Source organism: Schistocerca gregaria, chromosome 1 (genome assembly GCF_023897955.1).
Source record: "Schistocerca gregaria isolate iqSchGreg1 chromosome 1, iqSchGreg1.2, whole genome shotgun sequence".
Lineage (NCBI taxonomy): Eukaryota > Metazoa > Arthropoda > Insecta > Orthoptera > Acrididae > Schistocerca > Schistocerca gregaria.
Genome location: NC_064920.1, coordinates 557,937,342 through 557,955,970, shown reverse-complemented (window position 1 = coordinate 557,955,970; position 18,629 = coordinate 557,937,342). Strand labels below are relative to the sequence as shown.

General features: G+C 42.1%; 1 protein-coding gene across 1 annotated transcript in view; it reads left to right on the top strand.

Annotated features, from left to right (window-relative positions):
• The window catches only part of LOC126356354 (zwei Ig domain protein zig-8-like), a 763,413-nt gene that overhangs the window by 720,340 nt on the left and 24,444 nt on the right, over positions 1–18,629 (top strand). The window contains exon 5 of the mRNA XM_050007343.1: positions 8,820–8,988. Within this exon, the coding sequence (XP_049863300.1) occupies positions 8,820–8,988 (169 nt within the window). The remainder of the gene's footprint in view (positions 1–8,819; positions 8,989–18,629) is intronic.

Genomic DNA, 18,629 nt, shown 5'->3' with positions numbered 1-18,629 from the left:
TAGATTATAATGACCACAAAATGAAGTAGTTTTTGAATGGTCATGTAGATGGTTGTGGGTTGACCTCCTAGGTCGAGCTGATAGTAGAATGATATTTAACACTGATTTCAGAATTTTAAAAACCATATAAATGTTCATATATTAGTGTTACAGCAACTACACTACTGGCCATTAAAATTGCTACACCAAGAAGAAATGCAGATGAAAAACGGGTAATCATTGAAAAAATATCCCAGAATTGGCTCATGATTACATTTTCACGTAATTTGGGTGCATAGATCCTGAGAAATCAATACCCAGAACAACCACCTCTGGCCTTAATAATGGCCTTGATACGCCTGGGCATTGAGTCAAACAGAGCTTGGATGCCGTGTACAGGTAGAGCTGCCCATGCAGCTTCAACACGATACCACAGTTCATCAAGAGTAGTGACTGGCGTTTTGTGACAAGCCAGTAGCTCGGTCACCATTGACCAGACGTTTTCAATTAGTGAGAGATCTGGAGAATGCGCTGGCAATGGCAGCACTCGAACATTTTCTGTATACCGAAAGGCCCGTACAGGACATGGAAAATGCGGTCGTGCATTATCCTGCTGAAATGTAGGGTTTCGCAGGGATCGAATGCAGGGTAGAGCCACGGGTCGTAACACATCTCAAATGTAACGTCCACTGTTCAAAATGCCGTCAATGCTAACAAAAGGTGACCGAGACGTGTAACCGATGGCACCCCATACCATCACGCTAGGTGATACGTTAATATGGCGATGACGAATACACGCTTCCAATGTGCGTTCACCGGTATGTCGCCAAACACGGATGCGACCATCATGATGCTGTAAACAGAACCTGGATTCATGCAAAAAGAAAATGACGTTTTGCCATTCGTGCTCCCAGGTTCGTCGTTGACTACACCACCGCAGGCGCTCCTGTCTGTGATGCAGCGTCAAGGGTAACCGCAGACATGCTCTCCGAGCTGACAGTCCATGCTGAAGCAGACGTCGTCGAACTGTTCGTGCAGATGGTTGTTGTCTTGCATACGTTCCCATCTGTTGACTCAGCCATGCGGATAAGATGCCTGTCATGTCGACTGCTAGTAATTCGAGGCCGTTGGGATCCAGCACAGCGTTCCGTATTACCGTCTGGAACTCACCGATTCCATATTCTGCTAACAGTCATTGGGTCTCTACCAACGCGAGGAGCAATGTCGCGATACGATAAACCGCAATCGCGATAGGCCACAATCCGACCTTTATCAAAGTCGGAAACGTGATGGTACGCATTTCTCCTCCTTACACGAGGCATCACAACAACGTCTCACCACGAAACGCCAGTCAACTGCTGTTTGTGTATGAGTAATCGGTTGGAAACTTTCCTCATGTCAGCACGTTGTAGGTGTGGCCCCGGCGCCAACCTTGTGTGAATGCTCTGAAAGGCTAATAATTTGCATATCACAACATCGTCTGCCTGTCGGTTAAATTTCGCGTCTGTAGCACGTCATCTTTGTGGTGTAGCAATTTTAGTGGCCAGTAGTGTACATTGGGTCAATTTGGTATTGCGAGCCATATATATTCTAAAAACAGCGCCACAATATTACTTTTAGTAAACAGTAGGAATTTCATATTGTTTCAGAAATCAGCATAATAATCAGTGAAATTAATGAATACTCAGGGTATGCAACGATGACCAAATTCAAAATGCATGTATGTTCGGCATCCTGTTGACGGAAGCCATTTATGTCCATCTCGTGTCGTTCTGTCCTGATAATGCCGTTGTAATCAGGGGTGACTTCAACTCGCCAGTATAGATTGGGAGCGTTATACTAATAGAATAAGCGTCAGAGACAGGGGCCCAAATGACACTGTTCTGGATGTCTTGTCCGAAAATTACTTTGAGCAGATAGCTAGAGAATCAACTCGTGAGGGTAACGTCATAGACCTCCTGCCAACAAACAAACCTGAACTTATTGAATCATTTAACGTAGAGGATCATAAGAATGTTAAGAAAGGTAGGAGTACATGTATCATTAGAAATAATGACAAGGTTAAAATTTCAGAGCCAGCCGGAGTGGCCGAGCGGTTCTAGGCGCTTCAGTCTGGAGCCGCGTGACTGCTATGTTCGCAGGTCCGAATCCTGCCTCGGGCATGGATGTGTGTGATGTCATTAGATTAGTTAGGTTTAAGTAGTTCTAAGTTCTAGGGGACTGATGACCTCAGATGTTAACTCCTATAGTGCTCAGAGCCATTCGAACCATTGGGAAGCTGTTACGTAAACATAGAGAACTTCTTCTCCGATTCAAGAGAAGTAAAAACCTAGCTGGCAAACAAAAGCTGAACGAAGCGAAAATGAGCGAAAGAAGAGCAATGAAAGAAGCTTTACATGACTTTGAAAGTAGAACTTTGTCAAGCGATCTGAGGTAAAACCTTAAGAGGTTTTGGTCGTATGTCAAATCAGCAAGTGGGTAAAAAACACCTATTCATTCACTCAATGACCATACTGGCACTGAAACGGAAGATAACAGAGAGGAGACCGAAATACTGAACTTGGTATCTGAAATTGTTTCACGGCAGAAGATCGTAGCAGGGTAGTTCCTGTCAGTCATCATACATACTTCAAACTGACAGTTATTGAGATAACAGATCACGGAAAAGAAACACAACTACAATCGCTTTGAAATGGAAAGGCGTCAGGACCAGATAAGACACCTAAAGGATTCTGCAAAGATTATGCGAAAGAACATGCTCCCCTTCTAGCAGTAATTTATCACAGATCGCTTGAGCAACGAAAGATACCTAACGACTGGAAGAAAGCGCAAGTCATTTCATTTTTAAGAGGGGCCGTAGGACAGATGCACACGATTATAGACCTATATCGTTGACGTCAATCTGTAGTACAATTATGCAACATGCTTTTATGACGTTTTTGGAGAATGAAAATCTGCTCTATAAAAATCAACTTGGATTCCACAAAAAAGATCCTATGAAACTCAGCTCTCTCTGTTCCTCCATGAGCTCCACAGAGCCGTAGACAACGGCGCTCAGATTGACGCCGTGATCTTTAATTTCAGGAAGGCATTTGACACCGTCCCGCACTGCCGTTTAATGATATAAATAACATTTTATCGAGTATCGGAACAGATTTACCACTGGAGTCAACACTTCCTTGCAGATAGAACTCAACCCGTCACTCTTTACGTAACAAAATCTACGGTTGTAAAGGTAATTTTCGGAGTATCCCAAGGAAGTGTCATAGGACAGTTACTGTTCACAATATAAAAAAATGATGTAGCAAAAAGCGGCGAATGCTTTTCAAAGCTGTTCGCAGATGACACTGTTGTCTATGACAAAGAAGCAACACCAGTAGATAGTAAATATTTGCAGAAGGATCTCCAGAGGATTGATGAATGGTGCAGGCTCTGGCAGTTGACAGTGACGGCAAGTAAACGTAACATTGTGCGCATACATAAGGAAAGAAATCCACTGCTGTACAGCTACACTATTTATAACAAACCGCCAGAAACACTATCTATAGTAAAATATCTAGGGGTAACTAGCCAGAGTGACCATAAGTAGAACGATCACATAAAACAAATAGTGGGAAAGCAGATGCCAGTCTCAGATTCCTAGGAACAAAGGAAATGTAACACATCCAAAACGGTAGTGGCTTATAAGGCGTTTGTTCGACCTATACTTGAGTATAGGAAATTTGTGTTAACGTCTATGGGACCAAACTGCTGAAGTCATTGCTCCCTAAGCTTACACACTAATTAATCTAACTTAAACTAACTTATCCTAAGGACAATACGCACACACACATGCCCGAAGGAGGACTCAAACCTCCGACGGGGGCATCCGCGCGAACCGTGGCAAGGCGCCTCAGATCGCAAAGTTACCCCGCGCGACTCTTGAGTACTGTTCATCTATTTAGGGTTCCTACCAGGTAGGACTGACAGAAGAAACAGAGGAGCTCCAACAAAAAGCGGCTCGTTTCATCGCGGGTTTGCACACTTTACAAGAGAGGCGATGTACATCATGGAGAGGTTTGCTATTGAAATTTCGCGAGAGCACTTTCCGGCAAGAGAAGGAAAACATATTACTTCCGTCCCCATATGTCTCGCGTAATGACTACGTGGATTAAATTCGAGAAATTAGAGCCAATACAGAGGCTTAATGACAATCATTATTCATGTTTGCTATTCTAGAGTGGAAAAGGGCTGGAGGGCTCCGTTATTGGTACGAAAGTACTCTCGGACATACACTATCAAGTGGCCTGAAGAGTATGATGTAGATGTAGATGTAGATGAAGATGGGATGTCAATCAATCAGCCCATCACTCACATTGGTCAACACTGTATTCAATTCGGCCACTTCGTTTCAGCATTGTTCCTTTTTTTTCGATGCCTCTGTCGCAGTCCTATGCTGCCCATATGATATAACTAAGACGCGGACTGCGATTTCATTCAGAAGTAACGTACAGAACGTCTTTAAAATAGCTATTTCATTATAACATCCACCTCTGAAGCGGCCATTGCATTTGGCAGTAAACGCTCTACGACCCGTAAATTGAAGAGGGAATGTTTCCTTGATTTTTCTAGACCTGCGCTGTAGTGTTGAAACAAATTGTTGAGATATGGACTTGAACACCTATCTCAAACATAGTTTCAGTGTGTAATGTAAATTTAATAACATCTATGCTCACCGAATAAATTATCTAGATTCAACTTGGAAATTGATAAAATGAATGCCTTTAACGAGCAAAGCATCAGAGTGATTGATTTTGTACCACTTAAGACAGTTTACTCACGCATGATATCCAGTTGGCAGATGTTACTTGTCAGAGGAAGGTAATTCTGGCTTAAATACGATTGTTGTGTAGACGGCAGTGGTGTGCTTGGTGACTACTTGACTTTAATTACATTGATGTGGAACTCGTTTACATAAACAGATTTGTAGGTACTTTGACTGTTATGTGTACAACCCATCTTCGCTGTGAGAAGGTTGTCTATAGGTCGTGGTATGCACTGAAAAAGACACCAGAAGGACGGGCGCTTCGTTCCGATCCATCATGACTTCCTCAAAACGTCCCGAAGCATGGAGTGACCTCGCAGATACTTGCAAGATATGCGCATGCCGGTCTGGGCATTCCCAGATGTAATGAATAGGACTGGAATCACTTGACGTCGAGAGACACACACGTACCCCACTTCCCGAAACAAACCTGACACGTTAGGAGAGCCGTGTGGTGGTGCATTTCTTTTTGAAAGCGTACGGACCACTAAGGGAACATATGGCGACATTCCAGTAACGCTACATTGCAAACTCTTTTAGTCGCAGTAACACCTATATTTATTTCATCTGCTGAGATGGGCAGGAGAGGCAATGAGGCTACACAGACCAGTGGCATCTAGAAGAAGAATGTGATATGTCGCTCTGCCATCCGCCACAGTGCAATACCACAGTCAACGTAATGATGCACGGAAGGAAGGCAGATAGGAGGTCAACAACCAGCTTCCATTGGTGAGAACAGTAGCTGCAATTTATACGAGAGCATCAAGACAATAGTTTCTAGAGTTTTATTTATTTATTCGTATGGCTCACATTCAGTTTAAAATTGCAGGTGTATAACATTACTATTACTATATATAACAGGAACATGAAAATACAAAACTACATATAAAACCAACTAAATGTCAATATCTAGGTTCTTAATCCATATAAGAGCCCTATCATCAGTTTTCATGAGGTCGCTCCAACTCCCCTGGTAGGAACGCAAGGGGCATTCATCTCTTATGTGCTTGACTGTCTGGTTCGGAGGCTCACACTCACAATCTGGAGACTCTGTAACACGCCATTTGTAAAGAGAGTCTGCGCATCGAACGTGCCCAATGTGAGCTCTGTTCAGTTTGACCCACAGTTTCTAGTCAAGTTCTGTGCCAGCAGTATCAAAATTATATTTTCGGAACTATTCATGCTCTTCAGGATTTTCAATAAGTTGACTTCTCTGACCCCACAGCACCTCACCCCAGTATTACTGGCGTATAGATGTTCTGCTTACCGTGGGTTCCTTGAATGGAGCCTGTTTCGTCGTAAACATAAATCCAGGCTCTTCTGTAGCTTACTGTGTTTCCTAAGCAAGGCCTCGCATCTGCGGACTGCGGGTGGAAGCCACTAAATTGGTGTTGGTCGCATTGTCCAGTTATTAACCGCGTACTGTCGTTCAACTGGACGTCGCTCAGGTTGCTGTGGCAGCTGTTTAGCCACACTGGGGCACAATACTCGGCTGCTGAGACGACCAGTTCAATAGACGATATGCGCATGATATCTACTGAAGCTCTCCATGTCATTCCACACAGTTTTTGAATAGTATTGTTATGAGTATTTATCTCGGCAGCAGTGTTTTTAAGATGTTTCTTTATGACCTCGCCCTTTCGTATAGAAAACATCTGGTAAATACTGCTGCCAACATAAAAACTCGTAACAATATTATTAAAAAAACTGCGTGGAATGACATGGAGAACTTCAGTAGTTACCTTGCCCAAATCATACATTGCGCCTGGTCTTCTCAGCAGCCAAGTATTGTGCCGCAGTGTGGGGCACAGTGGGATTATTACAGTATTCAACAACTTTAAACATTTTTTCTGCCTCTGGTTTTTAATCTGGTGGATATACCTACTTTGTGGCTGCTGAATTCCATGGTATAATCATAATCATAATCCATACACTCGAAAACTGGCTGGCGTACATTGAACCATTAAAACCATTAAATCTGGTGGATATACCTACTTTGTGGCTGCTGAATTCCATGGTATAATCATAATCATAATCCATACACTCGAAAACTGTACTGGCGTACATTGAACCATTAAAACAAACAGGAAATACGTATTTGGAACTATAGAAGCTCTGATTAGGAATGAATGGAGAAGGAAATCGGCAGTGCCTTTTTCGAAGGGACCATCCCAGCATTTTCTTAAGCTACCTAGGGAACGCCAATAGAAGGCCTGAATTAGTTCCCCGGTACTCTAAAAATGCAACGATGTCCTTCCTTTCTTTGCTGTTTCATCACTCTCTTTGACAACATCCTATCATCGAAGAGTTACGGTGAATGTGATAATGGCCTTTCTTGGTACAGATGTATTGATAAGAGAATTCTTTTCTGCACACCATCTTCTTGCAGCTGTCCAACAGATCATTCTTAATGGAAACGTATCTATTATCTCTTCTGTCACTGAAAAGACCCTTACAATTGTCCTGAAAGAAGATCAGAAGTTAATTTCATATTTGCGAGTTTTGTATTAAAGGTTAGAATTTTAATAAATTTTCTTATTTGCGGACCATCAAATATAGTTTACTTCAATTTTGCTTCACTCAGTTTGGGAAAGTATTATTTCAAGTGACTGAAGGCCACACAGTAATAAAAATTTCAAAAACACAAAAAATTTACGTGGCAGAACATTTTGAAAGATAGAATCAGATTCTACACACCATTGTACATAAATATTTACATATTCCATGCCAGGTGCAAAATGGCTGTTGATGGGTGTAATTATTGAAGAGATTAGCGTTATTTTTAAGAAAGAAAGGATTTTTCATAAAAAATTATGCCAAAAATATAAAGAAACATTGGGTCTGCAGCTTCATTTTATGTTATATAACAATCACACAAAGCACCTGTTTACAGTTTTACTGTACGACAGATAGAAATACCTTCTCTCGAAATGTAATTTTCATAAGGGGCAAGATGAGTTATGATGTTATCCAGGTGACCAGCATAGAGTTTCCAGCCTGCCGATAGTGAAGTGCGTATCTACACTCCATCTGACAGATTATTCAGAACACCATGGACGCCAAATATTAATTAATTTTGTTTTTAGTTTTATTTTAAATATCTGGTTAGAGGATATTATCTGTGGCCCATAGCGTGTCGTGTAATGGAGAAAAGCTCTGTGACTACCAATCTAATTCGCCTCTGCAGAGTTGACAACATTAAGTTTTAATTTTATGTAGTTGGACTACCACGGCAGCTTGTTGTACCCGTTATGAAATGTTAGCACAGGTGTAACTTATCTGCTCATACCGACGGTAGTGCCTACAAAAAGCGGGCTATGTACGAGTAGGACTCGCCCACTAAGGGATCCATACTAACTTAATTATGTATATAGACAGTTTATGCATTCCTGGAATCGAGGAAATTGTAGATATTTGACTGTTGACGACATTGATACTGCCGAGATATCGTTCCCAAACATTCAATGACTTTCTAGAATCTTTAAATTTCATGTTTGAAGTCGGATAACACATGAGAAGAGGTATATTGTTTTCATGTGTTATAATCACAAATCAACAATTTCGAAATTTTCCCTTACATGTACTGTGAAACCTTACTTCCTGCCAAATTTCATAATTCTACGTCAAAGGGAAGTACCCTATACGTTTTGATGATTGAGTTTTAGAGTTTCAAAGTAGGTAACATAAATGGCTGCATTTTTGATTGCGTTGACTCAAGAGCTTAAAATTTTCACACCACCAAGCGACCATAACCATTTGTATATGACATCAACTTGTACTTCTTACGTCTACTCTTCCCTGAGAGAAAAGGGCTCTTAACAGTCGGACATACAGACAGACAGACAGATGGACAAAACAGAGATACTGCTATTTTGACACTCTAGGGCACGGAAAATTGATTACCTTTCTGTTTCCGCTCTTAATGAGCTTCGGCACTCTGAAAGACGGTATTGGCCTAGTAACAAATGCGCCACTGTTAGATATTCGAGCTTTGATTCAGAAGGCGGTGGCCACAGATATTGCGTGTTATTCGCAGGTTATCAGCTTCGACTCGCCACGTGGAGGGGTGAGCCTGGTGACGGAGAAGGGCGCCGCCACCACCAGCCGGCTGCTGATCCAGAAGGCGGTGCCCACAGATACCGGCCTCTACACGTGCACACCCTCCAACGTCGCGCCTGACAGCGCTCGCGTGCACGTGCTCAGTGGTGAGTACTCCTCTCGTAAGCTAAGCAGCCCACTAAGAGAGGTGAGATCTGTTCAATAACCTACTGGGCACAGCCCCAAATTATGTGTTCTAGACAAATTGCATCTTTGTAAAATCCTTACGCACACGGTTTTCTTAGAAGTAAATCAATGTTCGAGAAGAGTTTCAAGTTATAATGGCATTGGTTTCTTCAGCTCCTCCCGGCCCAATTCATGACGTTTAGTTCGTGGGTGAACGACAGGATGTCATTGTCCAACGAGCGCTATATTTCAGCAAGCGACCACGTTGCTGTAATCAGGTACCCGGATCGACTGACTGCTTCGGATCTTTTGTAGCGCTTTTGTCTGCCCCCCCCCCCCCTCTACCTCATCCCGTCTTCCGCCCAGAAGTCACTCTGTCCCATGTTCGCACCGCGCCCAGGGACGTATGCTCGCGATGTGTCTTCTTAATCTCCATGGAGGTTCAAAAACCATACTGAAGATGTTGAGACTACAGGGGAGATAAGTGGTTTTGAGAGAAAAAGCAGCAATGTATATTGCTATTAAGATTTTTATATACTTTTTTATAGCGTTTCAACCACAGTCAAAAAGTTAAGACCTTGCAAAACAATGTTCACTGTTGGTACTAAAGCCTTTGCCTAATCGAGGCGTCCGTAAATTCTTCCATAAACTTCCTACATAAAATTACATCGAATGTCGCAACTAGTCGCGGAAACATAATTTATTTATCTTGCAAAGCGATTTCAACTGATATCAGCCATCATCGGTGCTAAAACAAATGCAAGAGACAGGGCACAAAGAACAACAGCTTCAACAAACGAAAAAGGACAATAAAACATAGTTATCTCAATTAAAACTTATACAGATGTCTGAAATTAAAATTCAAAGTCATAACATACCATTATTCTAACCGATACATGTCGTAAGTAGAAGTACTGTCCTTGGCAGACCTCTATCATGAAGTGATACATCAGAGTTCAACACTACAATTTCGTATGTAGAACGGCAGATGGCCATTGATACCACTATTCGATTTCGCCATTATGACAAATAAGTATCATTTCCTATATTTGTGTGAATGGAATCATATTTTTAGCGAGTTTATCTCTTCTTACAAGTTTGACGATCGTAGTTTTGAAGTATATATTAGATCAACTGACATACAATGTCCACACATTTTCACTTGTTCTCATTATTTGAATTGGTATTATCGATTACTGTCACTGTCTAATTTTCTGCAATATGATATATTCTTTATTGCTTATATTTTACATTACTTTTGTGTGTACATAAAGGGCACTTATTGCAACGTGGCGCCACCTCATGTTTTCTTGTTGTAGTGTTGACCTATGATGTGTCACTTCATGACAGGAATCTGCCAACGGCAGTACTTCTACTTATGGCATATACCGGTTAGAAAAATGGTATCTTATGACTTTGAATTGTAATTTCAAACTTTTGTATAAGTTGTTATTGATGTAACAACGTTTTATCGTCATTTTTTCGTTTGATAAAGTAGTTGTTGCTAATCCCCTGGCTCTTGTATTTGTTTTCGCACTGATGATGACTGATATCAGTCGAAATCGATTTGCAACAAGATAAATAAATTATGTTTCCGCGACTGGTTGCGACATTCTTTATAATTTTGTATTCATCGGTCGCAACACGGAAAGGGAACCTTATGGAGCCCAACATTCAAAAATTCCTCCTTGCAGTGTGATCCAGCTGCCCCTACCAATATCGTTTAATCCGAACCCCCATGGCAGAGCAATGGTGGCCAGTTCGCTCTAGAGATAAGAAGAAAATTGTAAGAATGCCGCAGAATAACTGGTAAAGTATATACAGGTATCTTAGGAAGCAACTAGGTCATTAGAGACGGAGCACAAGTTCGGATTTGGAAATTGGCCATTCTGGGATTTGCCTTAGGCTATTTAGGGAAATCCCTGAAAACCTAAATCTGGATTGCTGGCCGGGGATTTGAACCGTCGACCTCCCGAATGCAAGTCCACTCTGCTAACTACTGCCCTACTTTGCTCAGTGATGACATATTAGTCCTATTGTACTAATTTTGTTTATGAAACTACTTTAGCACGTTAAGACAGCGAGTCACTTATTAATTTTTTCGTTGGGTATATACCGAAATGTTGTATATTCAGCATCTCCCATTTTGATATCTCCTGTTAGTTTCGTTGTTTCGCATGATCAGGCATGTTATAAAAGGCAACGTTTCTGAACCATTTACGAAAGATTACCAGGAGTAGAACTATGAAATCGAGACTTGGCTACAATAATTACACGGCCGTATTTTGAAACTGATAAGCAATATTTAATTCAAAAATACACATTTTTCCCACCACACCTGCAGGCTATGAATGCCACGCCGAAAAATTAGTTCATCTTGTGAAGGAAACCAGTCATAGTGCCATTTCCGTACATTTTCATACGAATTAGGGCGCTTTTCTGCGCGAATATGTCCCAGTGATGCAAATTATAATCAGACGGAGAAAATTCTGGAGAATAACCTGCATGCCCTAGTATTTCCCAACAGAATATCTCGATCGCTTCCCTAACCCATTTTGCTGCGTGTGATGGAGCGTTATCATGGAGCAATATGACTTTGTGTTGCTTTTTCCATATTCCGGTCCTTTTTCACGTGATCCTCGATTTAAATCGATTATTTGCTGTACATACCAAATATGTTAACGGTTTCTCGAGGTTTTAGCAGCTCATAATAGAGGACACCCTTCTTATCCCAAAGACAGAGGATTCTCTTATTTCCAAAGGGGTTTGATCTTGTACTGTATGTCGATGGTTTGCCCGGATTCACCCATGATTTACGACGCTTAGGATTTTCAAAATTTATCCATTTTTTCATCTTTCACTATTCAATGAAGAAATGACTTCATTTTGTATCTGGCGTTCAGAATTTCACAAGTGGTCTTTCTATTTCCTTTCTGTCTTTCATTTAGTTCACGCGGAACCAATTTTGCAACTATCTGCTCCTTTCCCATCGCTTTCAATCAAACGCATTCCATTTTTCCGCGAATTCGCGTTGAGTTTGAGTATAATCTTCATCCAATAAGGCCTGAAATTCGTTCTCTTCGAATTTTTTCTGTGGTTTCCCTCGCTCATCGTTTCTCACGTCAAAATCACCACTTTAGAATATTTGAACCATTCGAAACACTGTGTTTTCGCAAGTGCACGTTCTCCGAAAGTTTCGACAAGCATTCAATGCAATTCTGCAAACTGCAGTTGAAACAAATACCGATGTATGTAAATTGGATCACTGTGTGTCGACATTCGTCGTCAGCTGTTACAGAAAGCAGATGGCGCTGCAGACGTGATCTCATGGCCCCTAATGACGGCTAGCACCATCTACAGAGAAGTTCAAGTTTCATACTTCTACACCTGGTTACCACTATAAACGGAATAAATTTACAGTTGCTTCTGATCGGGCCATTTACTAAAAATTAAGTACTATAAACGGCAGCGTCTAAAACCTATGTGTCTAGACCTCTAATAACACAAAGGAAGATTGGAGACACCTGTAAAAGTACTGCAGAAGTAAGGTGTACCTTGATTCAAAAATAAGTTGTAACTCAGTGCCATTCCTCACTCCAATTTTCTACAGTACGATTCCGTTGGCTAACCTTCACTCAAACCTCTGAGGGGAAACTTTCGAGGGTTATTCGAAAAGTAAGATCCGATCAGTCGCAAAATAGAAACGACAGTGAAAATAAAAAAAAAGTGTTTTGTTTGCTATCGTTAACTACATTACAAGATAATTTTCTAAATAGTCGCTCTCTGAACTGGACACTTGTCATGGCATTCTATCAACTTTCCAATACTCTCATCATCGAAGGCAGAGATCTGTGCTTTTCGCCAATTCTCTACGCTGGTCTACAGCTCGTTGTCTGTGCCAGAGGTTGATGTGAGCAGAGGTGAAATGTAGGGGCAGCCAATTACGGGATGATCAAAAACTTCCTATCGAAAACGCTGTGGGGGCATCGTTTTTGTCCCTGCAGAGTGAGGCTGAAAATTGTCTTGAAGAAGGAAACGCATGACAGTCGTGTTATGCAGGCTGCGTGACATCACGTGAAATCTCTCACCAGGCTCTAATAGCGGGCGGGAGATACTATTTTCTAGGCATCTTTATGTGCTCACTGTGCGCTCAGAACTGCAAAAAAAACGACGTGATGCTATCAACGGGCATAGTAGAGACCCTACCCCACACATCTGTGCAGGGGTTCTTCGGATTTTCCCTGTGTTTTCCACTCCGGGCACAGATTGAATCTTACTTTCGCAATAGCCCTCGCACATCGCTTACGTGGCTGTCGCCCAGTTGTATACCTTTCCTAGCACAGATGTTATGCGGGTTGCATTAAACGGCGTAGGTAGGTACAGCTCATCACCCCGTATACATCACAAACTTTTCAATATCCTGTCACATACCAACCCATCGTAAATTTCTTGCCACATACCGTGTATCATCACAGGTTTATCATCATTAATCTTCTTTTATTATCCTTTCTTCTGGGAAACACAACCTGTTTGAAGGCCTTCTGTATCCTAATACACACCAAGCAATGTACAGGTGTAGAATATGTAACTACCAAAAAAAAAAAATGATGTTAGCTATACCGTGTTTATACATTTTATGCCCATCGTCGGTCAATCTAAGATGAAGCAAAGCTTTAAATGCAGTATGTGAATGTTTTGCGTTGTTCATCAATCCACGATGCCTAGCTTTCATTCTCTACGTTGTTAAGATGACTGATGATCGGTAATAGTGTGAAAACTATGAAGGGATTGTGTCAGTAAAATGAACTTCATACGAAAACCTCCTGTATTGCTTATAACATTCGTAATAAGGTGAATCTGAAACATTGGCACAAAACAATAGCACGTTTCTCGTGCTACCAGTACCTTCTTCTTCCATATGCATCAGCAATTCCGTGATTCTCAAACATAACAGACTCCCGATTCACGTAAAACACTTAACAGGTAATCTGTAAGAGCCGTGCTCTTTCAACATTTTCGCAGTAAGCTCTTGTTATTTCACGGTATCAATCTATTACCTTCCAAGCACCACAAAGAAAAATAATCGATCACATAATGTGAGAATCGAGCGCGTTGTGTTTCATGACAACATCATAGCACTACTTTGTCCTAAGATGGGAAACTCGGTGTATGAGAGGCGTAGCGCACAGTCGGATATGGCGGTAAACACGCCACCGGGAGGCAGGTTATCGAGTAAGTTGGCAAGTGATGGGATCGGCCAACTCTATTCAAGTGGGTCAGTAAGTCAATAAAGCCTGCCGTTTAGGGATACGGCCGGTCCCAATAGCCCGTGAAGGACGATAGGGGACGGCTGGAGTGTAGGGCACTGTGGAATGTAGGAGAGGGGGGAGGGAGGGAAGGAGGAGGAGGCGAGTCACAACTTGGGGTCGTTCTGCGCTGATAGCTTACGATAAGCTGCCGTTCAGAAAGCTCTCCTCGTTCGGGACCCTGAGAAAGGGACGCGGGGCACACTTCTTTTCACATACAAAATTGTAACACACTAAGTTCCTTTCCCAGACAGAGAAATCATTGCTTAGGCCCACAACCGAACAACGACGAAACTCTCGGTTATAGTACTCCTGTGAGTGCCCGTGAGGAAAATAGACACGGGGCGAACATTAATCGTAATAATCCCTCTGTTCCCACCTGAAAGTTACATGAGCACGAATAATCTTCAGATGTCCCTCTTTTCAATAATTTGATCTTTATTTGACCCACCGAAGAGTGATGTTGCTTCAGAGGTAATAGTTATAGAATGGAGAAACATTTTCATCCATGATCAACAGCTTACACAATCAAGCAAGTGCCTAGTAAATATTACCGCCTGGGTGGAACGTATCGCCTTCTTCCCACGTAAATATATGTGTTCACTGTGACGTAGTATTAGGAAAAATTATTACATCTTATGAAGCTTCGTCATTGGACCTTCAAGCAAGTTCCCTAGTAAATATTACCGCCTGGGAGGAACGTATCGCCTTCTTCCCACATAAATATATGTGTTCACTGTGACGCAGTATTAGGAAAGGCTACATAAATTAATACATCTTATGAAGCTTCGTCATTGGACCGTTTATATTTTGAAACTTGGCATTAGCGTCAAAGATCAGTACGCATAAATGCTTTCTCGCTGCTGAACAGTGAACCTGCTCTCAGATGTGCATTACATCGTCACGACTATGTTCTACGAAGTGTCACATTGCGAACGGAATTTCTTTTTTTTTTAAATACGGCAACATAACAAGTTTCGATAAGAAGTACAGGAACAGGAGTAAGTAGAAATTCTGCGACATGCTGTTATAGCTCAAGATGAGTGCGATGCACATTTAACCAGATGGCCTTAAAAAACGTGTAGCGTGCCAGTTTACAACCAGTAAACACTTCCCCTATTCCACAATTACATTTACATACATACTCCGTGACCATCGTATGGTGTGTGGCGGAAGATACTACGAAGTATCTTCCCTGTTCCACCTGCAAAAGGAGCAAGGAATAAATGACTATATACTTCACCTCACGAGTCCTAGTTTCTCTTGCCTTCGTGGTTCTTACGCTGACTAGGGTTTCCCGTTTGAGTTCACGAAGCATTTCCGTACTACTCGCGTGTTGATAGAACCTGCTGGTAACACATCTAGCAGCCCACCTGCGACTTGCTTTTTGTCTTCCATCAATCCAGTTTGGTGGGGATCCCAAACACTCGGGTAGTGCTCTTGAATGGGTCGCTCTGGTGATTCCTTAAATTATCTAACACTCATGTATACAACAGCTTCATACCAGCGACTACTTTACAATTGAGTAACGGGTTAAATATTTGGCTTTAAGTAAAATCTATATGGCTATAGATGCAAAATCCTGATGATGGTTAACTTTCTCACTATTCAGCTACAGATTAATGAACAAGTCAAAACTGAAACTGGTGAACCAAAAACGTGATAACCCCTTTGTTTGTTGTTATTGGATTCTTGGCTTAACTCTAATGTAATAACCTGAGTGGCGACAGCTTTGTCCGCCTGAATCGTCACAACTGATGTGATGAAGAAAAAGGTGCCTATATAAATTTTATTGCAGATTGTAGAAACAACCGTCCACGGTGCCACTGCCGTATCAGCCAGCATGTAACTTCCTATGGTGACATTTTTGTCGCTCATGGAATCCCAGCTCAGATCAAGTTTTTACTAAGTTAAAATGATTATGCCGCAAACCACACTGCAGCGATTGTAACCTGATTGTATTGGGTTTTGGTTTCCATGCGACACGGAGAGTCTTTCATGACCACCTCTGCACTGAACATAACGGGCCCCTCGTTATGTTGAGTCTTGGCGACTGACGGGGAGGTGATCGGAGGAGACGATCCTATGTCAGAGATAAAAGTAAACTATCGACGTCTATCAAAGATAAAACTAACCTATCGAATATGTGGAACAATCGTCGCTATATCACTACTTTTCATGGTCTCTTCTTCGCTGTTAATGTAATCCCTATACTTATGTGGACAGTTGTTCTGTAGAATCGGTGCACCAGTTTTGTATTTAATAGGTGATGATAGATGTTATTTGTCTTTGATACAGGCTTACCTTTTCCAATCATTTCTAAATTCCACAGTATTTACTTCACTCTCCAACGCTCGATCCGCCAATCCGCAAGTCACAATGGAAAATATCCGGCACAGTTCACGATGAAATTTTTAGGAACGGAAAAGTTTCAGTGACCATACAATTCGGAACATCCACCGGCGGCGGAAGGCAGTGCTTGCGTAGGACGCAAAACACCATGTGGTTAATGAACTTGGCTTATGAATTATTGTTGAGCCATAATGCTGAATAAAGCGAATGTAAACCAACATAACCATGACTGTATTTCAGGTACATTTATTACGTCGCAACTTGTTTAGTTCTAAAAGAATATTATTGCGTAACATGCAAAAATTACCAACAAACTTTGTAACAAATTTTCTTAAAACGGCAAAAAAGCACTTTTGTCATGACTCAGAGATGTGTGAAACGTGCTAGTCATTGTCTGATGTTTGTATTGAACGAAAATGGTTGCGGCGTTATATACCGGGTAATCAAAAACACAGCATAAATTTGAAAACTTAATAAACCACGGAATAATGTAGATAGAGAAGTAAAAATCGACATACATGCTTGGAATGACATGGGGTTTTATTATAACTAAAAAAAAAGTGTTACTAGACGCGTCAAAGATCTCTTGCACCCGTCGTTTGGTGATGATCGTGTACTCAGCCCCCACTTTCGTCCTGTTTGGCTTCCCAGGTCCCCAGACCTCAGTCAGTGCGACTATTGGTTTTGGGGTTACCTGCAGTCGCCAGTGTATCGTGATCGACCGACATCTCTAGGGATGCTGAAACTCAACATCCGACGCCAATGCCTCACCATAACTCCGGATATCCTTTACAGTGCTGTTCACAACATTATTCCTCCACTACAGCTACTGTTGAGGAATGATGGTGGACATATTGAGCATTTCCTGTAAAGAACATCGTCTTTGCTTTGTCTTACTTTTTTATGCTAATTATTGCTATTCTGATCAGATGAAGAGCCACCTGTCGGACATTTTTTGAACGTTTGTATTTTTTTGGTGCTAATAAAACCCCATGTCATTCCAAGCACGTCTGTCAATTTGTACTTCTGTATCTACATTATTCCGTTATTTATTCAGTTTTCAAATTTACACTGACTTTTTGATCACCCGGTACGTATCTGAAAAATAGATTTAGGGGTGTTTACTACTGTTCACATCATTTCTCAGGACAACACAGACAGCTGATTGGTGCTGTGTGCAGCAGGAAACATAATGACTGATTTCAGGGTACGTGCGTAATGAAAACCCACGACACTGCAGGCGTACCGAGCCTGCAGACGGGCGCGCCCGCAGCGGCGGTCAACACGCAGTAATTGATCCCGCGGGACGGTCCCAGACGGGGCGTTACCTCCTGCTGTCTCCTCCTCGCTCGCTCCCCTACCGTTTTTAATCTGGGACTCGAGCGCACGCCATTCTGCGTCCCGGCCCCACACGGACGGCGCGGCCGGCTCGCTTGCTGAATCAACACGCGGGGGGCGGCGCTACGTGCGTGGCCTCCGCGATATCCGCCTTCTTACCCACCTCCCCGCCGCCTCCCCCCAACGGCGCTGCCTTCCCGACTCGTCGCGGAAGTTTGCTTAGGATTAAGAATTTCGCCAGCGACATTATTATTGCAGGCGGTCGGAGGTATTGCGGATGTCTGCAGGACCGCTGCAGGTAGCTGGATCTCCGACCGTTGTCCCTCTGCGGCAGCGAGGAGCGAGGTAGAGTAGAACAGGTGCAGTGGCTGCCACGGTATGCCGCTGCCGTGTGATCCTATACAATGTCCTAGACATTATAAGAACTGCAATGTAGACATCATTTGCAGACATCTAACACTATAAACGCAACACAGAGACTGTCGCAATTCTTGCTATATTCGTGTAATTGGAAGTTAATACTTCAGTCGCCTTAAGAGCATTTGCCACTGGATACAGCTCCATCTAGTCAACAGTAATTAAACAAATTTACTAAAATAATCACGTTTAGCACCGTACAGCATTTA